Source organism: Trachypithecus francoisi, unplaced genomic scaffold (assembly GCF_009764315.1).
Source record: "Trachypithecus francoisi isolate TF-2019V2 unplaced genomic scaffold, Tfra_2.0 Lachesis_group6, whole genome shotgun sequence".
Lineage (NCBI taxonomy): Eukaryota > Metazoa > Chordata > Mammalia > Primates > Cercopithecidae > Trachypithecus > Trachypithecus francoisi.
This window is the reverse complement of record NW_022681471.1, coordinates 113,195,458-113,222,066: the sequence shown is the minus strand read 5'-3', so window position 1 is coordinate 113,222,066 and position 26,609 is coordinate 113,195,458. Positions and strand designations below refer to the sequence as shown.

The 26,609-nt window shown below is 37.3% G+C and overlaps 1 protein-coding gene across 2 annotated transcripts in view; it reads left to right on the top strand.

Moving 5' to 3' along the window:
* The window catches only part of LOC117077330 (membrane-bound transcription factor site-2 protease), a 60,804-nt gene that overhangs the window by 26,394 nt on the left and 7,801 nt on the right, over positions 1-26,609 (top strand). Inside the window, exons 6-11 of one of the 2 annotated variants that reach the window (XM_033200997.1) lie at positions 3,945-4,063; positions 4,972-5,150; positions 14,290-14,386; positions 14,749-14,944; positions 17,141-17,216; positions 18,669-18,887. In XM_033200997.1, the coding sequence (XP_033056888.1) occupies positions 3,945-4,063; positions 4,972-5,150; positions 14,290-14,386; positions 14,749-14,944; positions 17,141-17,216; positions 18,669-18,887 (886 nt within the window). Of the gene's footprint in view, positions 1-3,944; positions 4,064-4,971; positions 5,151-14,289; positions 14,387-14,748; positions 14,945-17,140; positions 17,217-18,668; positions 19,515-26,609 lie in introns of those variants that run through there. The other variant, XM_033200998.1, reaches the window with a different exon arrangement.

Genomic DNA, 26,609 nt, shown 5'->3' with positions numbered 1-26,609 from the left:
ATAAGTTGCATATGTAATAGATTTTTTTTCTTTCTTTCTTTTTCTTTTTTTTTTCTGAGATATGATATCGCCCTGTCACCCAGGCTGGAGGGCAGTGGTATAATCACGGCTCACTGTAGCCTCGACCTCCTGGGTTCAAGTGATCATCCCACTTCTCAGTCTCCCAAGCAGCTGACACCACAGGCGTATACCACCACACCCAGCTAATTTTTGTATTTTTTGTAGAGAGGCGAGTCTTGCCATGTTGCCCAGTCTGGTCTCGAACTCCTGGGTTCAAGAGATCCACCCACCTCAGTCTTCCAAAGTGCTGGGATTACAGGCATGAGCTAGAGCTACCACACCGGGCTATTTCTTTCTTTCTTTCTTTCTTTTCTAATAAAAAAATAACAATGAAATGCATACTGATTTTGAAAAGAAAAAGCCACTAAACATCTGTCTGAAATTTGGTGGGGAAAAAAGAGAGATGAGATGAGATACTTCCTGAACACATTGTAAATGAAGGTGTTTTAATTTTGAATTATGGTATAAAGAATTTTTAGAAGAGGGATTAAACAATACCTGCTATCTGGTCCCAAGTGAAGAGTAGATTGCTTTAAAAATAAATTATCTATGCTTTGTTGCTAAAAATTCCTTTAAATAGTGGAAGTAAAATTTGACCATTCTGGTTCCATACTTAAATGTTTTTAAATCCTTCTTAAATATTGAAAACCCTGTTCTTATTTGTATAAACCAGTTGTAAGTTTATTTGAGGGCAAAGTAAAACACTGGTGACTATAAAAATGATGCTGTGATTAGAGTAAGCTGGAATTTAAAATTAGAGCACAGTGTAAGCCTTGCCAAATTGATAGTTTACATTCTTTCAGCTATAACTACTGTGGGTTATTCAAGGAATAGTAAGTTGTTATTTTACCTATTCAGTCATCTGGTGACCTGTAAATCATTTCTGTGTGTTTAGAGAATTAAGGTAGTTGGTTTTTCTATTATTATTATTATTTGCAAACCACACTAAGCATAAGTAGGGCTTGACTGGGGTAATCCTTAGCCCCTATTTAATAATAATCACCAGCTTCAAGTCTATGTGTACCTTGCTGCCTTGATCACAACTATAGATTTTCTTCTCCTTTGAACCATGTTTTTTTTTTTTTTTTTTTTTGAGACAGAGTATCTCTGTATCACCCAGGCTGGTCTCAAACTCTTGGTCTCAAGTGATCTGCCCACCTCGGCTTCCCAAAATGCTGGAATTATAGGCAGGAGCCATCGTGCCCAGCCCCATGATATTTTTAAACCCTGAGTCACCCATATTCTGATTTTTCTACTGTTGCCCCAGTCTCACTGCTTAGTATATAAACCAGAATAAAATTTGTCCTCAATTCCATCTAAGTCCTACTGTTGCTTGGCTATTCTTTTATTAAAATGATGAAGAAAGCAAAAGAAGGCATTCCATCACAACTATTTAAAAGTGTTCTAGAAGTTATAGTCATTGCTCTAAGATCAAACAGGAGGGAAAAGATGAGGTATGAATGTTGGAGGAGATAAATGATTATTATTAGCAAATAATGGAAAATCCAAGAGAATAAAGACTAAGACATCCTAAATGGAAAATTCAGTTTGCTGGTTGATTACAAAGTAAATATACAAAAATAAATGTAGTGTTCCTGTGTATCTGAAAGAAACAGATCATATAATAGGAAGAAAAGATCTCATTCAGAAAGTAATGTGACATAAAAAAATTTAAAACTAACATTTTTAAAGAAGTGTGCAGGGCCTATATAGAGAAACTACAAATCTGTACTGAGAGATGTAGAAGATTTCAGTAAACAGAGATGTCATGTTCCTGTGTCAGAAATGTGAAAGTGTGGATTTACCCCTAGTTATTGCAGTCATTGTAGTGACATTATAAATCCTAATGTGGGCCAGGTGTAGTGGCTCACACCTGTAATCCTAGAGCTTTGGGAGGCCAAGGTGGGCGGATCACTTGAGGTCAGGAGTTCAAAACCAGCCTGGTCAATATGGTGAACCCTGTCTCTACTAAAAATGCAAAAAAATTAGACGGGCGTTGTGGTGGGCGCCTGTAATCCCAGCTACTCGGGAGGCTGAGGCAGGCAAATCGCTTGAACCCAGGAGGCTGAGGTTGCAGTGAGCTGAGATCTCGCCACTAGGCAACAGAGTAAGACTCTGTCTCAAAAAAAAAAAAAGAAAAAAGAAAAAAATCCTAATTTGAATATTTGGTGGTTCTCAAAATGATTCTCAAACTTGTTGGAAAGGATAAGGGAGAATAACCAAAATAAACAAATTGAAATATTTATTTACTAAATACTGAAATATTACTACCAGCAACAGCTTTATTGTCACTGGAATAGTGGAAAAGAATGGAAAATCCGGAAGCAAGCCAAAGAATATATGAAAATGTAGTGTAAATTAAAAGTTGCATTTAATTTAGTAGGGAAAGGATGCACTGCTCAGTAATTATTAGTTAAACATTTGAATAAAATTAGTTATATGTGTCAGTCACACCATACACAAAAATAAATTACAAATGGTAAAAGATTTAAATATAAAAATCACACACATACACAAAAATGAATTCCAAATGGTAAGAGATTTAAATGTAAAAATAAAACTGTTTAAACCATCCTTCCCCACAAAAGGAGTGATTACTTACATAATGTTAGGGGTGAGAAAGTCTTCCTTTGCACAGCTGCAAAGGTTGAATATACAATGGAAAAGATTCGTGAATTTGACTACCTAAATTTTAGGGGGTTTTATTTATTTATTTATTTATTTTTGAGATGGAGTCTCGCTCTGTCGCCCAGGCTGGAGTGCAGTGGCCCTATCTCGGCTCACTGCAAGCTCTGCCTCCAGGGTTCACGCCATTCTCCTGCCTCAGCCTCCTGAGTAGCTGGAACTACAGGCGCCCACCAACACGCCCGGCTAATTTTTTTGTACTTTTTTAGTAGAGACGGGGTTTCACCGTGTTAGCCAGGATGGTCCTGATCTCCTGACCTCGTGATCCGCCCGCCTCGGCCTCCCAAAGTGTTGGGATTACAGGCGTGAGCCACCGCGCCGGCCATTTTAGGATTTACAAAAAATAAATAAATAAAGACAGTTTTCTTTTCTTTTTTTTTTTTTTTTTTGAGACGGAGTCCCGCTCTGTCACCCAGGCTGGAGCGCAGTGGCATGATCTCAGCTCACTGTAGCCTCCGCTTCCCGGGTTCAAGCAATTATCCGACCTCAGCCTCCCGAGTAACTGAGAATACAGACGCACGCCACCATGCCTGGCTAATTTTTTTGTATTTTTAGTAGAGACGGGGTTTCACCATGTTGGCCAAGCTGATCTTGATCTCCTGACCTCGTGATCCACCCGCCTCGGCCTCCCAAAGTGCTGGGATTACAGGCGTGAACCACCGCGTCTGGCCGACAGTTTTCTTACGGTTTGTTGCTTTATAGTCTGTGACGTGATGTAAAACACATGCTCAGTTTGTTCCACCAATATTATTCTGCATAATAGTTTAATTCTTAAAACAACCTCCGTTTTCCAAGTACCATTTGAGTTTCTGTACCCCTGTTTAGCAAGAATTTTTTTATTTGAATGTATTTGAGGTTTCTTTCAAAGATCACAAATATGTTTAAATTAGTGATATATACATTTTCTGAAAAGAGGGTATAGTTAGGGGAAGATACTAGTTCTATCAGTATCAAATCATGTTAGCGTGTGGTCTTCCTAGTGTGGTATTAACATGCCCGTTTTAGATTTCAGTATCTGAAATGAAAGTAACTAATAATTGAACATCTGTCTGCTCTACTAATAAGTAGATATTTTTGCCTCATTGCTTCTTCTGATCACTTTATTAATTTATCAGAATGCCCAAGTGTTGTGAGGTCCACCTACTTATATCATTCCTGCCCCTGGTTGAGCTTATTGCTTTTTTTTCCTCTCTTTCCAGGTATCTGGCATAATTTTGTCCTTGCACTCTTGGGTATTTTAGCTCTCGTTCTCCTCCCAGTAATTCTCTTGCCATTTTACTACACTGGAGTTGGGGTGCTCATCACTGAAGTTGCTGAGGTAATAAGGATTACTCAGGGCATTTTTCATCAGAGGTTGTGATGTAATACTTAGCATCTAATCAGAAACTTTTATTCAAGATTCCTCATATACAAAATGCTTGGTTTCTTCTGAAGAAATTACTGTAATCCTTTCAATTCTAGCAAATAATGTTGGGAAACACATTGGTTTTTTTAAAGTTTCATGAAAATTGTTTTTGTCCTGATGCTGTACTTAAGAAGATAGTATCAAGATTCTCTACCTGTAGTTTATTGGTAAAATGCATCATTTACCTTTACTGTTTATTTTTATATCTGCTTTTGAGTCAAATGTCTTTACGCCTCCTAAGTACTAAGAAAGATGAAACCTAGGCTGTCCAGCTGCAACATTTCATAGGAGTTTAAGTTAACGTCTTCAACTCTGTATTTCACTCCCTTAGACAATAACTGCTATGATGGCATCAAATCTTCTATTCAGACATTAGAAAGAGGAAAATGACCTTTGTGAGCAGTTGGCTTTACATATACATTGTACTGATGGTATTGTCTGTATATTGGGGTATGTAAGGACGTGTCTTATTGTTTTATGTGTTAAGGATATAGGAAAGGCAACACAGTCTGATGATACGTTCACCAAAAAAAATTTTAATTGGCAGTTTGGGGAAAAAATTTATCATTTTAGTCTTAACAGTCAGCAAGTCGGCTTTTTTTCAGTTGTGAAAAATTCAAAATTTTGGAGAATTTGGGAAAAGCAACTGTAATTGTTGGGTTTTATTTTAATTTTCTAGGACTATGTCTTGAATTCAAAGCTGGATTATTTTCTGCATTCAAAATATTCTACTTAATTAACTCAGTGTCTTTATTATTTGCTCAGATTAATTATAGCTTGTCTTCATGCATTATCTGATTTGGTTTTACCCTCTTCCCAAGGACTCTCCTGCCATTGGACCCAGAGGCCTTTTTGTGGGAGACCTTGTCACCCATCTACAGGATTGTCCTGTTACTAATGTGCAAGATTGGAATGAATGTTTAGATACCATCGCCTATGAGCCCCAAATTGGTTACTGTATAAGTGCATCAACTTTACAACAGTTAAGTTTCCCAGTTAGAGTGTGTATTTTCCTCAATATAAATAATGCTTCAAGCACCAGTACCTGCCATTCACTAATCCTTAGACCATGTCTATAGATTTATTCTGTTCTAATCTGTTTAAAGCAAATCAGTAAAGTAAATAGGTTCAAACTAATAGACATTTTTCTTGGTAAGTTGGATGCTAATATGTATGTTTCCTTTATTATATATTGTTGAACTTTTAATTATTTTCATAATGTCATATTTGACTTTTAGGACTCTAATATTTTCTGCTTTCAAAACACTTGTGTTAAATCATAGTCAGGCACAGTGGCTCAAGCCTGTAATCCCAGCACTTTGGGAGGCTGAGGCAGGCGGATCACCTGAGGTCAGGAGTTCATGACCAGCCTGGCCAACATGGTGAAACCCCATCTCTATTAAAAATACAAAAATTAGCAGGGCATGATGACAGGCTCCTGTAATTTCAGCTGCTCGGGAGTCTGAGGCAGGAGAATCACTTGAACCCAGGAGATGGAGGTTGCCGTGAGCCAAGATCAGGACATGGAAAAAGACTCTGTCTCAAAAAAAAAAAAAAAAAAAATCAGCATGCAAGGTCCATCATAAGCAATTAACTAATTCCAATAATTAAATACTACGAATATAATTATCTTTATAGTGTGTAGATATATTATAGTAGACCGGGCGCGGTGGCTCAAGCCTGTAATCCCAGCACTTTGGGAGGCCGAGATGGGCGGATCACGAGGTCAGGAAATCGAGATCATCCTGGCTAACACGGTGAAACCCCGTCTCTACTAAAAAAATACAAAAAATTAGCCGAGTGAGGTGGCGGGCGCCTGTAGTCCCAGCTACTCGGGAGGCTGAGGCGAGAGAATGGCGTCAACCCGGGAGGCGGAGCTTGCAGTGAGCTGAGATCCGGCCCACTGCACTCCAGCCTGGGCGACAGAGCGAGACTCCTTCTCAAAAAAAAATAAAAAATAAAAAAGATATATTATAGTACTTTAAACTTTTATAACTGAAAAAGGGAATATAAATAATAAGAACCAGTTCTACTTTGCATAAGCTTATGTCAGAACAGATAAACAATGATCGTTAACTAAATATATAAAAATCAAAGCATAAACATTCTGTATTAATATATTGTTACCCCAACACAGACATGCAATAAGGAAAGATTAAAAGAAATAAAAAGGAACTTGGCAAACAAAAAACCCCATCTGGGATTTAGAAAAAATTCCCTTCTTAAGAATTCCCTTAATACTTAAACAGTTCTAGTGGTAGCTGTGTGGATGTTGGCATGTCTGAATCTATCTGGGATAGAGTATTTTATGTATTTTATGTGGCAGGCATCCTAAGGAAGTTATCTTGGCTTCCAAAAATACCCTGTGAAGTCAGATATGTTGCTCTGTGCAGCAGATGACAGAGCTGAAGCAAGTTTCTTCTCGAATCCTGCCAAACTTATTTTGAGTTATTTTAGCTCTGAAAAATCAGCTTCCCAATTTTTTATACAAAATCAGCTTCCCAATTCTTTGTACAAAATCAGCTTCCCAATTCTTTACACAAAATTGTTTATACAAAATTGAAGGTGTTAGAAAATAGAAATTATGCTCACAGACTATATCTTTAAGTGAAAAAACATCCTGATACTTGTCCACATCTATTGGTGTAGGGAAATATGATTAATAATCAAGAATAGTTTTAGTAAAGTACTGTGTGCAACACAGGCAAAGTAGTAAGAACTGATTTTTTTTAAAGTTTTAAAATTTACTCTTCCATGTATAATCCATTTGTAAGAATTTTTTTATTATCAAAAATGTTTAGACACAACGGAGAATAGTATAAACAAGCCCACATGTATCTTTCTGCCAACTTCAGCAATTATTAACATTTTGCCCATTTTTTCATCTAAGCAGTCCACTTTTAGGGGAAGTATTTTACAGTACATCCCAGGCATCCTATCATTTCATCCATAACCTTCAGCCTGTCTTTAACCGATGATGACTCATTAAACATGACCATAATACTGTTTTAATTCCTAACAAAATAACAGTAATTTCTGATATCTACTTGGTATTCAGTTATTTCTCATTCTTTTCATTATATTGATTTAAATTAGTTAGGAGGTCTTCTAAGACTTTTTAAATTTGTAACAATTCCCCTTGACCTGTTTTTGAAAGGTTATTTTTTTGTTGAAGAAACTGAGTCATTTGTTTTGTTGAATTTCCTGTATTCTGGGTTTTTCTGGTTATAGCTTATCCTCATGATGTCATTAACTTGTTCAGATGTCTTCCAATTTTCTATAAACTGTTAATTAGGTCCACGGCCTTGATTAGATTCAGAATCCTGTTTGTTTGTTTGTTTGTTTGGCAAAAACACTTCATAGGTGGCGCTTGGTACTTCCTATGGCATCATATTGCATCCAGTATCTGTTGTGCTCTGTTTTAATGGTGTTAAGATTGTTCAGTGGACCAGTCTGATTATTTAAGGATGAAATATTTATAAATTTTCCCCATTCTCAGGAGCCTCTTACCATCTTCCAAAGCTTTTAAGATGACAGAAGATTGATTATGTAATCCACAATGTGTTCTTCTTTAGAGAAATGATCCATTATTTCTCCACTTCTTAAGTCCTTTATCATTTTCTTTTGTTTTCTCTAAATTTGATGTAACGTGTATTGAATTACAAAAACCAAAGTGACACACTAGTTAAATAAAGTTCTCTTCTGTAGGATTGTTTTACCTAAGATATCTGCATTTTCAGATGTTTAGGGTTTTATCCTTTCCTATCAGACAGACTGTAAATAAAAATTTTCCTGAAATACTCAGAAACTCTTCTTATTAACTGTTTGAGTATTTCACTGTTATGGATCATGTGCTACATTTTGGAGGTATTTGTTTAAATACCTAAAGCAGATATTACTCTTTTTATACTAAAATCAATCCAGAAGTAATTCTCTTTTTTTTTTTTTTTTAGACCCTGGGCTGTTGTAGCCCAGGAGTAATTCTTCAATATCTATTTTGTCTCAGTATACATGTTTATTTTACATGATTACTATATCTGATAAATCTGTGCCTCTATTTAAGCTTTCGAAAATGGAGTACGTATACTTAGCCAGTTTAAAGGAACATTAATGTCTATAAATATCACTTAAAATATATACTAGGACTGGTCCAAATGCAGTTGTGGTTACAATTAATTGATCACAACCAGTTACAGAGTTCTTTGTTCCTTCTCTATTCCCACTACATCCCTTGACTAGCCTTAAAAAAAAAAAAAAAACACACTAGATTAATTTTGATGGCAGGCTTAGCCCCTGGGGCCATAGACATTTAAGAAAGCTATGGATTGATGGTTTTTTATGTTTCTAGGTAACTCAAATATACCAATACAAAGTGTCCAGTGATCCAAAAGTTATTCATGTTCAATTTAGAGTAGAATTCAGTACACATAACTAATTCTAGGAATTTATACCACTTCAGATTAATAAAGCCACCTTGGAAAGATCACACCCTGGAAGTGCTTGTAAACCATCTCCACCAATTATCTCTAGCCTCTTATTTCATACCCCGCGTCTCCCAGATGCAGTATTAGATTTAAACTCTTTGAAGATTAAACGGCCTTTTGGGGAAACTCCAAGAAGAACACTGAGTGAGGGCTTGGAGCCCTTTGTACCTGGAATAGATCTCTGGTCTTACTCTGGGTCAGAACAGAAAAACATACACTCTTCCCCCATTCATACTGAAGCCTCTGCTTTTAGGGTTGCTGGCTGTCCATACACCACTCAGTGATTTAAATAGAACTGAAAGTTACAGACAATAACTAGTATGACTCTTTTGGGGGACTATTTTCCTAACAAGTACTTTGCATCTTCACTCTTTATTTCAAGGGAGGCACTCCTTATTTCATATCTGCATAAAGCTAAATTCCTTTTTGATGAAAGCATTGTCTTGAGTAAGAAAGGCTGTCCTTAGCAAGTCCACCATTTGAACTACATTTTAAGAAGCACGAGACAGAGTGCTAAGGCAACTCTGCTTAAAGTGAAGCTGTGAGCCCAGACTCAGGCATCCACCCTGAACAGTTTACATTCCTATTCAAAGGAAGTGAGGATTTATGCCCTTACCTGCCTGGCAACAGAAATATTAACCTGTCTTACATATCTTTAACTGGAGTGAGAGAAGACCCTTCTTGACCCAGTTTAAGATAATAAAAGGAAAACTCTGGGAATCTTTTCAACAAACTTTGAGAACTCAGATTGTTTTTATGCCGAATTGCTCTAATATTTAAAAAAAAAAAAAAAGACTTTTTTTTGTTATATGAGCATCAAGTTATGGTTTGCTATCCTAAATTGAAAAAGTAAGAGTGTGTATATAAGTATATATGTGTGTGTGTGTGTGTGTGTGTGTGTATATATATATATATATTTTTTTTTTTTTTTTTTTTTTTTTTTTTGAGATGGAGTCTCACTCTGTCGCCCAGGCTGGAGTGCAGTGGCGCGATCTCGGCTCCCAGCAACCTCAGCCTCCCTGGTTCAAGCGATTCTCCTGCCTCAGCGTCCCGAGTAGCTGGGGTTACAGGTGTATGCCACCAAGCCCGGCTAATTTTTTTGTATTTTTTTAGTAGAGACGAGGTTTTACCATGTTGGCCAGGCTGTTTTCAAACTCCTGACCTCAGGTGATTTCAAACTCCTGACCAGGCTGTTTTCAAACTCCCAACCTGGGTGAGCCACCGCACCCAGCCTCCTGTGTGTGTGTGTGTGTGTGTGTGTTTCATTTAACTACTTGTTACTAGGCAGTGATGGCATAAAGTCAGCAATAGAACTGAGAATAAATAGGCTTGCTTCCCTGTGTTGGAGCCCTAGCTATGTGTTATATATTTGATAAGCTAGGGTAAGAAAATTATTCAGTTCATGTTAGAGATATAGAAAATGGTAGACACTGTGAACTAGAAATTGAAAAAATCTCTTCTCCCCAGCTTTATTCCACAGTTACCTCTGGTCTAGACCATTCTTTTAGACTGGACTATTTCCGTGCCTATATTAGGGCTCATCTTAGGGTACATGCAAAATATACGAGTTCTCCCTGTAGTAACATTATGAAACGTTTCTGGCCTTAAATATTTCTGATTATCTCCCATACTGGGGATTTTTAAGGACAATTTTAATCTTCTAGAGTTAAATTGAACCCATAAATTTCCCTGGGGACATTCTATTGCAATCTTGAATATTACTTGGCCTCTCGTAATTGATAAAAACACATGAATGTAAAAAGTATCTGTGTCATACCCCCTATCTTATAGATTAAGAATCAAGTCACAGAAATTGGTTAAGTAACTTGTTCTTTATGTGACCCAGTAGAAAAGATTCTAAAATTATGTTTAAGCCTATAGCTTTTTAAGATAGCAATAGAGAAATATCAAGTTTACTTCTCACTTGCAAACAAATATTTAACTCTATTGGAAAATTATGTATGTCAGGAGGTACTTAATCATGTCACGGAGGCCACAGGCATGGATTTCTGTTTTGCTTGGAATAAATGCCATGGGAAGAAAAAACAGAGATCACAAATTGGTGGCAGCCTCCAGGCCAAATCCAGCCTTAGCAGATGTATTTGCTTTGGCTTGCCCAGTGTTTTTAAATTTTTAATTGGCTGTCAATGTTTAAACTTCAACAGGCTTCACATGAAGGTCCAGATTTCTGGTTTCTATTGGGACAAAATGGAAGATCTGTCGATTCTGGGCCCCAAATTGAGTGGCCTGGCTGCTAACCCCCTAGAATAGGCCGTGTATTTTCTAGTTCATCACAGTCCCCACCACTTTCTGTTTTTTCTGCATATGATCCACTTCATTTATTTGGTACCTGCTTGGCCCATTTAAGCATTTATATTACCAAACATGCCATATCAATAGCAATAATAAATTCCTGACTTCCAATTCTGTATTGTACCCATTCCTCTAAGAAAACTTAGTAACTAAGCATCAGCTATAAACATTTTAAGATCATTACTGATACAAAGGCAAATCACGTAGAATATCATTATGTATTCAGTGTATATTGAGTAATCCACCTTATATAAGACACTGAGAAACCTTTCCCTCAGGAAGCTCACAGTTTAGTCATAAAAACAGACCATACCCATATTATTACAGTACAAGTTTAAATTAAGTAATGACAGGCAATACTGGGAAATGATAACAGTCTTGACTAAGAAGATGAAGGCAGGTTTCACAGCATCAGTCCTTGAACTGGCCATCAACAGTGAGTTTACTTTTAGGAGGCCAAGATGGACATGGACCTCAGCACCATAGAATAGAAGGTGGTCAAGGAACTGCCAGTAATTCAGTTTAGGAAGAGAATCATATGAGATAAGGTAGTTTAAAAGTGAGAGGGAATTAGTCTGTACTCAAGTGGGAATAGATAAGTAGAAAAATGAGGAGGAGGTAAAAATCCATGGGACTTGGCAATCTGGTCAAAGAGAACACTGAGGGTTTTAGCTTGGATTGATTTTTCTACAGAATTCCTGAACAACTTTTTACCTTATACTTTACCATTAGGGCTGACAAATGATTATAGGCTAGGATTTGTCTGTGCCATTAGATGCTCACAGTCTGCTTTAATATTTTAAATACTACTCCTCACTCAAAATTAAATGCCCATTCAGTTATGATAAGAAAACAGAACAGGCCAGCCCGGTGGCTCATGCCTATAATCCCAGCACTTTGGGAGGCCGAGGTGGGTGGATCACTTGAAGCCAGCAGTTCAAGACCAGCCTGGCCAACATGGTGAAACCCCATTTCTACTAAAAATACAAAACTTCGCTGGGCATGGTGGCACATGCCTGTAATCCCAGCTACTCAGGAGGCTGAGGCGGGAGAATCGCTTGAACCGGGAGGTAGAGGTTGCAGTGAGCCAAGATCATACCACTGTACTCCAGCCTGGGCGACAGAGTGAGACTCTGTCTCAAAAATAAAATAAAATAAAATAAAATAAAATAAGAAAAAAAAGAAAACAGAACAAAATTACCCATACAGCCAATCGTCAGTTAGTTTCCTTTGCCTCTGTTTGGTTCTTTGCTATGTTTGGGCCAAGGAGAGAGAGCGACAGTGTATCGCTAGGGGAAATCCAGTATAACCAATACAAAGATGTCTTCCTCAAATGGTAGAGTGCAACAAAACAAAAAAGCTATTTAAAAACAAGCAAGCAAAAACTTTTGGCTGAAATACAAAATTTTTATAAAATTAAAATTATATTGCGTATCAACGAAGATTTTCATGCTAAGTGCTCCTGAAGGCACTCTTGTAATAGAAAAGCTTTTTGTAGTACTGAGAAACAGGGATAATTTGGCGCTTGAGTCTATTTTCATCAGCACATCTGAGTATGGTAGTTTATATTCAAGATTCAAATTTAATTGGTCCTTGCCACCCATCAGTTTATGCTTTACCAGTTTGATGTGTTGGAATGCAGCAAACATTCCTAAATAAATACATGAAATCATTTTTTGTCCCACCTATATAAGTGACTTACATTCCTTATTCTGCTCCCAATACCAGTAAAGCAGTCCACGAAAGAACTTTAAAAAATAAGTAAGCCAGGCGCAATAGCTCACGCCTGTAATCCCAGCACTTTGGGAGGCCGAGGTGGGCAGATCACTTGAGGTCAGGAGCTCTAGACCAGCCTGGCCAACATGGTGAAACCCCATCTCTACTGAAAATACAAAAATTAGCCAGGTGTGGTGGTGCATGCCTGTAGTCCCAGCTACTCAGGAGGCTGAGGCAGGAGAATTGCTTAAGCCCAGGAGGTGGAGGTTTCAGTGAGCAGAGATCGTGCCACTGCACTCCAGCCTGGGTGACAGAGCGAGACTCCAGATAGCTAGCTAGCTAGCTAGCTAGATAGATAGATAGATAGATAAATGGAATAGCAGTTGCCCCATTGCTGTTATCTTCCAAAAATGGTAACTGGATTACAGGTGTACAGGCAGGTATGTGCACATCTGTGGGTCAAATTGGGCATCCCTGGTTCTCTAGGGGGAGCCCCAAAGTAAGCCTGGGGTAGAATAGGTATTTGGATATAATGGGGATGTCTTAGGCATCCTCTGGCCACCTCTGTTTACCAGCACCACAGCGCAGGGGTTCAGAAGTAATGTTGGATCATTGGCATTCAGGCACATAATAGTAGTTCATTAAATGTTTGTGCTTGACCAGCCGGACTTATTATTGTGAAACTTACTGAGGTACTGCAACTCTGACTTTATGGGTAGGTCAGTTTATATGAGGACAACTAACCTAGGGTAACTGCTGCTTCTTGATTTAAAATTGAATGGATCTGGCCGGGCGCGGTGGCTCAAGCCTGTAATCCCAGCACTTTGGGAGGCCGAGACGGGCGGATCACGAGGTCAGGAGATCGAGACCATCCTGGCTAACACGGTGAAACCCCGTCTCTACTAAAAAAAAATACAAAAAATTAGCCGGGCGAGAGGGCGGGCGCCTGTAGTCCCAGCTACTCGGGAGGCTGAGGCGAGAGAATGGCGTAAACCCGGGAGGCGGAGCTTGCAGTGAGCTGAGATCCGGCCACTGCACTCCAGCCTGGGCGACAGAGCGAGACTCCGTCTCAAAAATAAAAAAAATAAAAAAAAAGGCCGGGCGCAGTGGCTCACGCCTGTGATCCCAGCACTTTGGGAGGCCGACGCGGGCGGATCATGAGGTTAGGAGATCGAGACCATCCTGGCTAACACGGTGAAACCCCGTCTCTACTAAAACTAAAAAAAAAAAAATTGGCGGGGCGTGTTGGCGGGCACCTGTAGTCCCAGCTACTCGGAAGGCTGAGGCAGGAGAATGGCGTGAACCCAGGAGGCGGAGCTTGCAGTGAGCTGAGATGGCACCACTGCACTCCAGCCTGGGCGACAGAGCGGGACTCCATCTCAAAAAAAATAAAAATAAAAATAAAAATAAAAATAATAAAAATAATAAAAAATAAAAAAAATAAAAATAAAATTGAATGGATCTCTTTTGGTAATGTAAAATCAAACTGCAGCAAGTAGCCCTCAAGTTGAACTCTGAATTATACAGTTGCTTCTAAATAAAGTAAAAATATGCCATTTTACTTATTCTTTTTGTCACAAATGTGTTTTTATGTAAGAGACTCTAATAAACAGTGTATTTCTCTTTAGCATACAAACGGCTAGATGGTTCAACTGAATGCTGTAACAATCACAGCCTCACAGATGTGTGCTTTTCCTACAGAAATAATTTTAATAAGCGTTTGGTAAGTTGTCCCTGAAGCAGTCTTGCTTGTCTGATATAATTACTACAAAATAAGCATGTAGAGCTAAAATGGAATCTATGGAAACTTCTCTCTTTTGCTCTATTGTATCATTTTATTAAAATCTCTACATTTCACATGTCACATTTCATCTGAAAATCTTTAAAATTTATAGTGATAATATCTTATTTGACCCAAATGGGGTACTTGAATCTATTTTATAGTAGGTTCGCATAAATGGCATTTCTTTTATATGAACCTCATTCCTGATATGCTACGTGGCATGAAAAACGTTGAAGGAATGTAACTTAGATTTTTCTTAATAAATCATTTTTAGTATTGACTGATTAATATTTTATTTATAGCATACATGTCTTCCTGCCCGGAAAGCAGTTGAAGCAACCCAAGTTTGCAGAACCAATAAAGATTGTACAAAAAGCTCAAGTTCAAGTTTCTGTATAATACCTTCTTTGGAAACTCACACTCGCTTAATAAAAGTAAAACACCCACCTCAAATTGATATGTTATATGTAGGACATCCTCTGCATCTTCACTACACAGGTGAGTATTTTTGTGGTAGACACTTAGAAAATCATTAAGATCACATATAGTTTCAGTAGTAGAAACTCATTACAAATCCATGAATTAATACATTTATTATAAATTTGACCATTTATCAAAGTCTTGTTAACTTGTTCTTAAGCATTAAGTGAAAATTATGCAGTAGAAAGATAATCTGAATTTATAAAACAAGATGGAGCTGAATCCATGCCTATCTATGCAGAGTGACACATTTTCCCTTCCCTACCATTTATGCCCAGGTGAAATAGGTGATCTCTCAGATGTCCTCTGAGAGTTTATTAAATTTATCCAAGCTCCCCAAAACAGTGGCAAGAGCAACATACCCTAGAGAATGCCAAGATGCATGTGGATGTAACTATAATTTGTGTGTGACACATGACTTTCATATGAATATACTTTCAAAACTGGTCCAACATAATCTTTTTAGCAGTGGCAGCATCATTGGACTAAGTTATTTATGGCTAAAGATCACATAGTCTAACTCATTTTGTTGTAGAAGATTTTTAAAATAGTTTACCATGCAATTTACCCATTAAAGTTTACAATTCGGTGGGGTTTTGTTTGTTTGTTTTTGTTTTGTTTTGAGACAGATTCTCACTCTGTCGCCCAGACTGGAATGCAGTGGCTCAATCTTGGCTCACTGCAACCTCCATACCCCGGACTCAAGTGATCCTCTCACCTTAGCCTCCCAAGTAGCTGGGACTACAGACGCGTGCCACCATGCTGGGCTAATTTTTTGGGTTTTGTAGAGATGGAGTCTCACTATGTTACCCAGGCTGGTCTCAAACTCCTGTGCTCAAGCAATTCTTTCTCCTCAGACTCCAAAAGTGCTGGGATTACAGGCATGAGGCACTGTGCCCAGCCCAGTGGTTTTTAATATATTGAGTTGTGCAACCATCACCACAAGCTAGCTGCAGAGTATCTTCATCACCACAAAAAGAAGCTCCATACTCATTAAGTACTCACTCCTGTATCTCCCCAGCACCCCCAGCCCTTGGCAATCTCTAATCTACTTTCTGTTTCTATAAATTTGCCTGTTGTGGTCATTTCATATAAATGGAATATTTTATGACTAGCTTCTTTGATGTAGCTTAATGTTTTCAAAGTTTATCTGTGTTGTGGCATGAATTAGTACTTCATGCTTTTAAGGCCAAATGATATTCCTTGGTATGGATAGACCACATTTTCTTTATTCATTCATAGTTAATGGATATGTGGGTTTTATGTTCCTTTTTTTTTTTTTTTTTTTGAGACCGAGTTTTGCTCTTGTTGCCCAGCCTGGAGTGCAATGACGCAATCTCGGCTCACTGCAGCCTCTGCCTCCCAGGTTCAGGCAATTCTCCTGCCTCAGCCTCCAGAGTAGCTGGGATTACAGGTGCCCACCACCATGCCCAGCTAATGTTTGGTATTTTTGGTAGAGACAGAGTTTCACCATATTGGTCAGGCTGATCTCGAACTCCTGACCTCAGGTGATCTGCCCGCCTTGGTCTCCCAAAGTGCTGGGATTACAGGCATGAGATACCACGCCTGGCCTATGTCACTCTTTAAAAGACTCTCTCATTGCTCCATAGTCATATCCTGAGATACAACTGTGGTCATTTTTCTTATCAGTTTGACACTAAATGACTCTAGACTGCAACTATTAAATAAAACCTCAATAAATGAATAAATGAATAAATGTCCCTAGTGGGGGTAATTCAGAAATGTGTACTATGAGTTCTGACTAATTACAGGATAGTTTTAAAATGTTTTGAACAAAAACGGGATTATGGAATCCACAGAGTAGATGAGACTTTAAATCCCCTCATCTTAATCCTTGGTTTAGCCATGAAGGAAAAAAGACCTGAAAGAGGTTAAGTAGCATAATAGTAGGAGTAATATAATTTTAAGGTTATACCACTTTGAAAGGTAAGGACTCTTAATGTAAATTTCTTACTCTCGCCTCAAAATATAAGTACACACTGGGACATGTTTTTTCATTCTGCTGTTTTTATTAGAGATTCTGGAAGTATTGACTGCTTTTATATGTGAGGTACATAGCCTGCATATGTTTAGGAAGGGCTTTCTCAATCAATTTAATCTGCTAGCCCAATTTTTAACCATATGGTAGAATTCATAATGCTGTTGCTTCTCTGGTATGAATAATATTTGTTATTCCTTATTTTTCTTTTTCAGTGAGCATCACCAGTTTTATCCCACGTTTTAACTTTCTAAGCATAGATCTGCCAGTGATTGTGGAGACATTTGTCAAGTATCCTTTCTGGTGTGAAACATGTTTTAAAAGTGTGTTACTTGGATCTTGATCAATTTTACCTTGAAGAGAGCATTACAAGTATAGACCTCACAAGTATCACTTAATTGCTAATAACTGAATAAGAGTCTTGAAAGTTAAAAAAGATCAGATTGTACCCAGGAGGGAAGAAGTCAGAGGAGAAAGATTAATCAGAGTGAGAAAGGTTTAGATGTAGAAGGGAAAGAACCCAGAATACAAATTGAGAATTGAATTTACAGGTCTAAAACATTTTAGTGAGTTTATAAAGGATGGAAGCTTCAGTTACTACTGAGGTGATGAATTCTGCCCCATCTGAGCCTGTTAGTTCTGACCAAATAGAGGATGTAATTGCATAACCAGGAATTGTGTAAATCCCAGGGAGGAATGCACAAGAAAGATCAAGCTGGTTTCAACTACTAAGATAGCAATTCAGAGGGCCAAATCTCATGTGGTCTTTAGCATATTATGATTGCACATAAAAGATGAATTTTTTCATATTAATTATTATGCAAAATTGAATTACTGGAAAGTTATGGGAGGGTTCTTTAATTTTGTCGCTTTTAACTTTTTTAATGTCTTTCCTCAATTATTTAAATTAAAAAAAAGAAATGGAAAACAAGTGAGCAGTTATTTTTTTTAAATGTGTATAATTAAGATTGTGGCCGGGCGCAGTGGCTCACACCTGTAATCCTAGCACTTTGGGAGGCTAAGGCAGGTGGATCACCTGAGGTCAGGAGTTCCAGACCAGCCTGACCAATATGGCAAAACCCCATCTCTACTAAAAACAGAAAAATTATCCGGGCGTCTTGGCATGCACCTGTAGTCCCAGCTACTCGGGAGGTTGAGACAGGAGAATCGCTTGAACCCAGGAGGTGGAGGTTGCAGTGAGCTGAGATTGCTCCACTGCACTACAGCCTGGGCGACAGAGCTAGAATCCATCTCAAAAAAAAAAAGATTTTACTTTATAGACTCTGCAGCTTTGTTACCAAGAGACTTATGCTATAACCTTATAGATGGTAGTAAAATAAAGTAGGCTTCAAGGACCAAAATCTTTGTTTCCTAATATAAAGTAATGCTTTGTAAGGCCCAAAGAGTAATTTTCCCCTTATTTCTTATTCCTTCCACATTCCTTTCCCTGTTGTATCATTAAAGGATTAGAAAGACTTAGTCTTCCTACGAGTTCATTATAGATTGGCTTAGTTTATAAGTGGTTGGCCTTTATTTTTTTAGTCAAGGTTTTTGAACTTTGAAATAATATAAACTCATTGTTTTAAGTAGTAGAGGTCTAAGAAGGAATGGCAGAGATTTAAAGAAAGTAGAGAAGTCAAGTGTAATCTCAAATTCAGTCACAGTAAAATATCTTCTGACTCACAGAAATGTGGTTTCTACTCAGACCTCTCGCAGTTGGTTCCTTAACTGATTTTAACCCAGGTACCTGATTTCCCTCTCAGGAGCTCTGGCTATTGTTAATGCAGTACCCTGCTTTGCTTTGGATGGACAATGGATTCTAAACTCTTTCCTAGATGCCACCCTTACCTCAGTGATTGGAGACAATGATGTCAAAGATCTAATAGGGTTTTTCATCTTGCTGGGTGGCAGTGTACTTTTGGCTGCCAATGTGACCCTGGGACTCTGGATGGTCACAGCACGGTAATGTTTGCACTCATCTGACAGAATCCCTGAGTTACAGTATACAGCTATGTGGTAATATCCATTGCCATTGAAATTCCTATTTGGTATGAAATATAAAGTGTTTCCTTAAATTACATCTTAGCCAACAACCCTGAGCTCTTCCCATATCCAGAGTACCCAAACTCTGTGGTAAAAGATAAGCAGAATAAATGAAAGGCATAGTCCCTGACTATATTCTAATTTAGGACTGAATGTACCCAGATGCTTGTGGAATATCTAAGCAAGTGCAAATTCATGTGATACCATTTCATGTGATTACATATTGTGTTGAAATAGTATAAAGGAGAACAGAACTGGGTGGAATTAATTGGGAAAAACTTCTTACAAAAGCATCATTAATCAAAATTTGAAGGAGACCAGACTTTGGCCAAGTGGAAGGATGACCATTGTCTTGGCCTGTATCTCTTGTCCTTTGTCTTGTTTGAAAAGTGTTTTAAAATTTAATAGTGTATTATTTTGTGCTCTGAAAGCTGAGGTCAGATTACAATTAGGAAAATTCTATAGAAGAATCTGCTGATGTGAAAGGGAAAAATCTTTGTCAAATGATACTAAATAAATGAACAAAATAGGAAGTAGGGCCTATGATATCATGAGACATATTTTGCCCCACAAAAGTTGCATCTTTGATAAGGTATCTCTGCCCCCTCATAAAGCAGCAGTAGCTTTGACATCCACAGTGAGCTGCAGGAAGCATCTCACACCAGCAGTATGTGAGCTGAGGGAGGCAGTTAGGGTTGAACCTCAGAACTAGGCCGGGTCTCCTGACAGATCACAAGACACCCCAGAGGATCTTTAGCCGTCCTGCTTCCCATTCTCTATAGAGCTTTGAAGCTTGGAACTCTTCCAGGGTAAACATTTTCTCTTGTGCTGCTGAGGCCATCTGGGGCCTAGCTCCTGGGTTCCTGTCTCCAAGAAGCAATGACCTTAAACTCTGAGCCATACTCTGTCCTCACCAGCGGCTCCCATGTTTCTCTGTGTCAGGTTATTAAGTACTTAGTCCTTGCTTTCCGTCTCTCCCCTAAGCTACCTCTCTGGGTCCACAGAAGACTTGGTAGTATAGTGAGAATGGCTCTACATGAGTACAAACGTGGATTTGCCAGAGCTTGGGAACTGACTGTTGAGCTCAGAAGAGCCACACTTGGTTCGAGGTCTTTTGGACTGGAGATGCAGCCCTGGGAAATTTGGGAAGTCAGCAGGCCAGTGTAAAGCTGTTGGTCCTAGAAGTATATGAGCTTGCTGTTTCTTTGATGAAAAATACATGCTTCTCTCGTACACTCAGAAGTGATTAAGGGCAATAATTTATTAATAGCCAGGTATCCAACTTCTTTACTGAGTGATGTATTCTATGGGGTTACCTTTTTCAGATTATTGAGTTGCTCTGTAAGCACTAAAACTTTTTAATCATTTTTAAGAAACTTTTTAGATTGTATTACAAATTTGCCTTAACAGAAATTAGACATTGAATATAATTTTAACATTTTATTAATGACTTGGGTCATCAGTTAATAACAGTACTAAAACCATATGAATTATTGGTTTATTCCGGAAAATACAGCATTTGTTCTATGTTAGGTAGACAGTCATTTGGGATCAGAGTATATTAGCATAGTAATGCTCAGACCTGTTCAAGTAATAGAGCTTGGAGAATGCCATGAAATATATAATTAATTTGATTGCATGAACTAAGCAATTTACTAATGAAAAGGTTGTATATGTGCAAGTCAGTTTTTTAAAAACCGAGAAAAAGTTTTTTTTTTTTTTTTTTTTTTTTTTTTGAGGCAGAGTCTCGCTCTGTCGCCGGACTGGAGTGCAGTGGCCGGATCTCAGCTCACTGCAAGCTCCGTCTCCCAGGTTTACGCCATTCTCCTGCCTCAGCCTCCCGAGTAGCTGGGACTACAGGCGCCTGCCACCTCGCCCGGCTAGTTTTTGTATTTTTAGTGGAGACGGGGTTTCACCGTGTTTGCCAGGATGGTCTCGATCTCCTGACCTCGTGATCCGCCGTCTCGGCCTCCCAAGTGCTGGGATTACAGAAAAAGTTTTAATAGAGGAAATCTTATTCATTAATTTATTTTTCTGAGTGAAAAAACAAAACCCAAATCTCATTTTATTTCAGCTACTAAACATTTTGATCTGTTGACCCATAGGATCAGGATTTGGGAACCACTTTACTAGGAAAGAGCAGATCAGTACCATTTGTGTAAAACTGGCTTCATTATGTAAGAAAGAAAATGTTATGTGTTTTCTTCTTTAGCTTGGTTGTGGGCACTTCTACAGCAAGGACCATATCATGTTCATCTTTGCATCCCTGGCACAGTGCATGAGACATAAGTACTTAATAAATGCAGTTGAATGGATAATGATTAGTGTTATTTATGGATTAGAAAAAGCATGTTTCTATTAAGTAAGCTGTAAAAAGTATTATTGAATATTTACTGTAAATATATGTTCACATAAAAAAATAACTTGGAAGGTCTTTTTGTCCCTGGCATGTTACCATCTTTATGGAAAGAATCCACTATGGTTTCTGTAGAGTGATTAGAAAAATGGATTATTTTGAGAATTGAAGAAAGTGTTCTTTCTGTGTTGTCACTTTGTTCAACAGTAAAACTTTATTCTCAGTGTTCCTACTCTGCATTGTTTACATTTTTGAGAGTTCTTTTTTTAAATCACCTACAATCTGTAAAGAATGTATATATTCTTTTCAGCATCTCAGTTTGAAAAGACATGCAGTTAAACTTGACTTTTTGATAATCGTTCTTACAGGTCATTGTCTGTTCTAACAGCAAATTGTAAACATGTGCTTCGTAGATATTGTGGCTCTCAGTCATCACTTTGTCCTATGGTATTTATTGAATGTTCACATACTAATGGTGCACAGGTGTTTTTTTCTATAAATCTTCTGACTGTCCTGTAATTCATTCTTCAGCTTTAACTTGAAGATATCGTAATCGCCGGCATTTGATGTTTAGCAATAAAATAATAAATGTGTACCAGCATTTTATGTTTATCATCGTCTATGTGTTGTCTTTTTTGAACTCTTTTCTATCAAAATTGTTCCTATTACATAAAGCAAGATCTTAATCATTTTGAAATTCTTGATTCTAGAACCACCTTCAGTTTTCATTCATGTAATCTATACCTGAAAGTCATTGCGGGCCTTGAAAGTAAGTCTTTTAAATGAGGCTCCTGTGCACTCACTACTGTCTTGGAAACGGCTGGTTTATGGATGAAGAAAGAGGACTATCATGTTTTCTTTCATTAGTGTCTGACAGAAAAGTCTGCTGTCAGTTAGGAATTCTTGAAAGAGAATGTTTTAACTATGGCATTTTGTTCTTTTGACCTTTTGCCCTAGCGCTTCCTCCATACTCTCTGTCTTTCTCTCTCTTTCTCTCTCTCTCTTTCTGTCTCTCTCTCTCTCTCTCTCCCTCTCTCTGGTACTAAGGGCCAGATAAAATAGGCTAGGAATGTAGCCCAGTTTTTGATTGGTTAGCCTCATTCCACTAATTCTTGCCTCTGATCCCATTACACTACAGTTAAGAGCCACAAGACTAGATGACTGATTAAGCCACTTTTTTAACAGCTTTATTGAGATATAATTAAATACTATCAAATTCTCCCTTTATGTGTTAACTTTAAGTATTCAATTCCATGTAAACTATTTTTCTCTTAATGTCCAATCAAACAGTATGCATATGCTTTCGTATAATCTAACCTTTTAAGTAAATGTACATGTGATAAAAGACTGGGAGGGAAAAATGTGTTTTAGTTATTTCACAACTATTTTAACTCTGGAATGGTTTTCAGCAACATAATAGAGTTGAATAAGTTATTTTTAAGCATGTAAATATACTTTCTTTGAGACAATAAGCCTTTTTAATCAGTGCATTTGCAAGCTACAGTGCATTTGAAAGCTACTCCTTGCTACAGCAAGAGTACTACTAATTTGAATAATCCATTGTATATTTTATCAGACCACGACATATGAATTCAATGAAAGGAAACCCCTCTGTTTCAGAACTCAGTGCTACAATAAGTTATACTCGGGGTGGAGGTAGAAAAAAATGGCTAATTATGAAGCAGGTTATATTGTGTAATTTAATTTTCCATTAAAGGGAGGAAAAAACACCCATATATGTTATTTTTATTTAGCTAAAGATTGATGGATAGTCAATAATTGTCCCTTCTTATTTACTGAATGCTTCTCAAACTTTTCTACTGACATGCTCCTGACACTGTAGAGGAGGGAAAACCTAGAAGGATCTAAGAGTAGAACCCTGTGATTGACTCTCCACAGTATAAAATTGAACTCTCACTTTATCTTAAATTTAGCATCCTATTAATCTAATCAAGCATTCTAAAGCCAATTCTCTTAAAGATATGGAACTCTAAACTGTAAAAGAATTAGACTCTAAGAATATTAAGAATTTCTTCATTTCTAAAACACATTCTGGTTTGTAGACTAGTGACAGTCTATGGTGGTATTTTTGTCCATCCAAAGTGAAATGAGAAAAATAAAGATCGTGTATATTGTCTTTAATTACAAAGTAAACATAATGTATGTGTAATGTTATAAGGCTTCCTGCTGCCCTTTATGAAAGAGCCCCCCTTTATATGGAGTATGGAAACACATACTTGATTTCCCTTAGCACTGCTAGATTGCCCTCCAAAAATGTCTTTTTGTAACTGACCCTCTTATTGGCAAGGCATGAGGGTTCCATGTTTGCCCACACCCTTGCCTCCACCTGAATTATCTGACTTCCATGTTCTGACAAATCTGTTGGGTTTAAAATGACATTTCAAAAAAGATAACATTTCATTTTAATTTGCATTTCTTAGATTATTAATAGAGTTGCACATTCATACACTTGTTTAGCCCTTTGGGTTTTTCATTCTGCCACTTGCTTATTGATATCCTTTGCCCAGTTTTCTATTGTGTGTCCTAAAATTTTCTGTTTGATCCGTAGAAATTTCTTGTATATTCTTGATTGGAGGTCAACAAATTATGGCCTGCAGGCCAAATCTTGCTCACTACCAATTTTTGTAAATAAACTTTTATTGTGTTTTATTGGAACACATTCATTCATGTATTCGATGGCTGCTTTTGTGCTATAATGGCTGAGTTGAGCAGGTGCAACAGAGATCATATAACCAAAAGCCTAAAATATTTGCTATGTTTTACAAATATTCAGAACAACCTATGTTCCAGATATCAGTCTGCTTGCAGAGCAACCCGAGTCCTAGATATCAATCTCTTGTCCATTGTAGATGCTACAAATAATTTTTCCCAGTTTCCCATAAATTTTATTTATGAGGTTGTTTGTTGAACAATGATCTTTAGTTTAATATAGTAAGATCCATTAATCTCTTGAGTAATTGTTTGTGTTTTGTAGGTCTTATTGAAAAAGTCCTGTCCCAGGGTCACAACAGTATTCTCTTACATTTTCTTCTACTTGCTTTAAAGTTGTACTTTCATGATGAGATCCTTAATTTCTGGAACATATGATATGAGGTAGGGAATCAAGGTTTATTTTTCTATATAGACTTAACTATCCTTAAAATAAACATCATAGTATTTTCCTTTTTAAGACTATTATATAAAACAGCTTACATAAAGTGGTTAATATGGTGCCTGGGATGCTCAAGTCATTACTGGTATTATGAACTTAACGACTTCTTTTCAGAATGCAGGAAGGATTAGGACTTAATTTGCACTGAGATCTCAGTCTGTGCTGGTGTTAGATATTGCCTCCTTTTGATACGGCTTCTAGGCTTCCAGTGCCTTCAAGCTGGTTCTGATTGTCCAGAGTTTCTTCCAGGCCTTGGATCTTTTAAGCATTTCTTCCCCAATCAAAATGGACCAACAATCACAGTATTTAAGCAAATGGCTAGGGATTTTGCTTCCTGTAACTAGTCAAAATAACCTGTGTTCACGAGTGTGTTTGCTGATAGTAACATAGGCTAGCATTTACAGCTGGTCTTATGAAAACAGCATGTTAACTCAGAAGGAAGCACTATGAGAAACCATATAGGAGAGAATTGACAATAGGATGGCCTTTGAAACCACCAATCAGACAATAAAAAGCTTTCTACTCTGTGCATAGTCTAGGATCTTATATTTCAAAATAATCTTTTTTTTACATGTTCATTTTAATTTGCATTTTGTTGTTATTGTTAGAAAAGAGGCTAAAGTTTTTAATTTTTTTCGAGACAGGATCTTGCTCTATCAACCAGGCTGGAATGCAGTGGCACGATCACAGCTAAATGCAGCCTTGACCTCCTGAGCTCAAGCAATCCTCCCATCTCAGCCTCCTGAGTAGCTGGGACCACATGCATGTGCCACCATGCCCAGCTAATTAATATATATATATATATATATATTTTTTTTTTTTTTTTTTTTTTTTTTTTTGGAGACCTCGCTATGTTGCTCAGACTGGTCTCAAACTCCTGAGCTCAAGTGATCCTCCTGCCTTGGCCTTCCAAAGTACTGAGATTATAGGCATGCCCAGCTTAAACTTCTTTGTTAAAATGTGTATGCTTTGGTAGATTCCTTATCCATATCCTTTGCCCATTATTTCCCTTCAGTGGTTGTCACCTTCTTATTCCTTTTCATTGTTCAGGAATCACATTTTACAAAGGACTTACAAACATATTTGACCATACCTTACAGTTCCTTGGCTTTCATACTTTATTCCTAGCAGTCTTTTCTTACCTTTGAACTTCTTTGTTTCCATCTTTTAATGGCTTCTACTTTTTTTCTAGCCTTTATGTATTACCAGAAATCTATAATGGGAGGTAGCACTTTGTAATTTACAACACATTCCCTTCTCCAGTTTGGAGTACCCCTTTTCTGTCAAGGAAATGCCTAGGAAAAAGAAGTTAGAACAGAAGGAGGTAGAAATGTAATTTTTTGGCCTTTATAGAAAAATAATTTCTTTCTTATCAGAAAAGAAATACACTTTAATCACAGAGAACAGGTTAATGAAAATAAATTGTGATTTATTGAAAACAAACAGGGTTGTATTATGCATAAACTGGTAAGCCAGTGTTTAAACTTGACAATATATTACAAACACTTTTATGTTATTAATATTCTAATGTTATTTCAGTGGCCATATAATATTGCAGTGTTAAATATGCCATAATTTAATCAGCCCCTATTATTTCTAATTTTGCAATATTATAAATAAAACCGTTAGGAATATCCTTACAACTAAATTTTTTTGCATTCTATGACTCTTTAGACAGTTCTAGAAACTCTCAGGAAAATCCTAAAGATGACTTTCTTGAAGCATGAACAGTTATGTATATAGTCTACATTTAATTTTTTTCTGTTAATTGGGTATCCAAAGATGGCATCTTGTTTTAATTTGTATTTTTGATTTTTTTAAAAAAGTTGAATATTTTAAAATGTGTTTGTTGGCCATTGTCTTCTTTTTTTTAATGCACAACCTTTGCCCATTTTTCATGTGAGGGATTATCTTTTTACTGCTTTTCCTCGTAAGCTCAGCTGTACCGTTCGATTTGTTACATGTAAATATGTTAAAACTTCATTTAAGTATAATGCTCATTTTTGTTTTCAATATATTATGGTCTGTCAATCTTTGTTTTGTTTACTACTTTTGGTGATATGTTTTGAAAGTCTCCCCCACTCCAAGATTTTATAAATATTCACATTTTCTT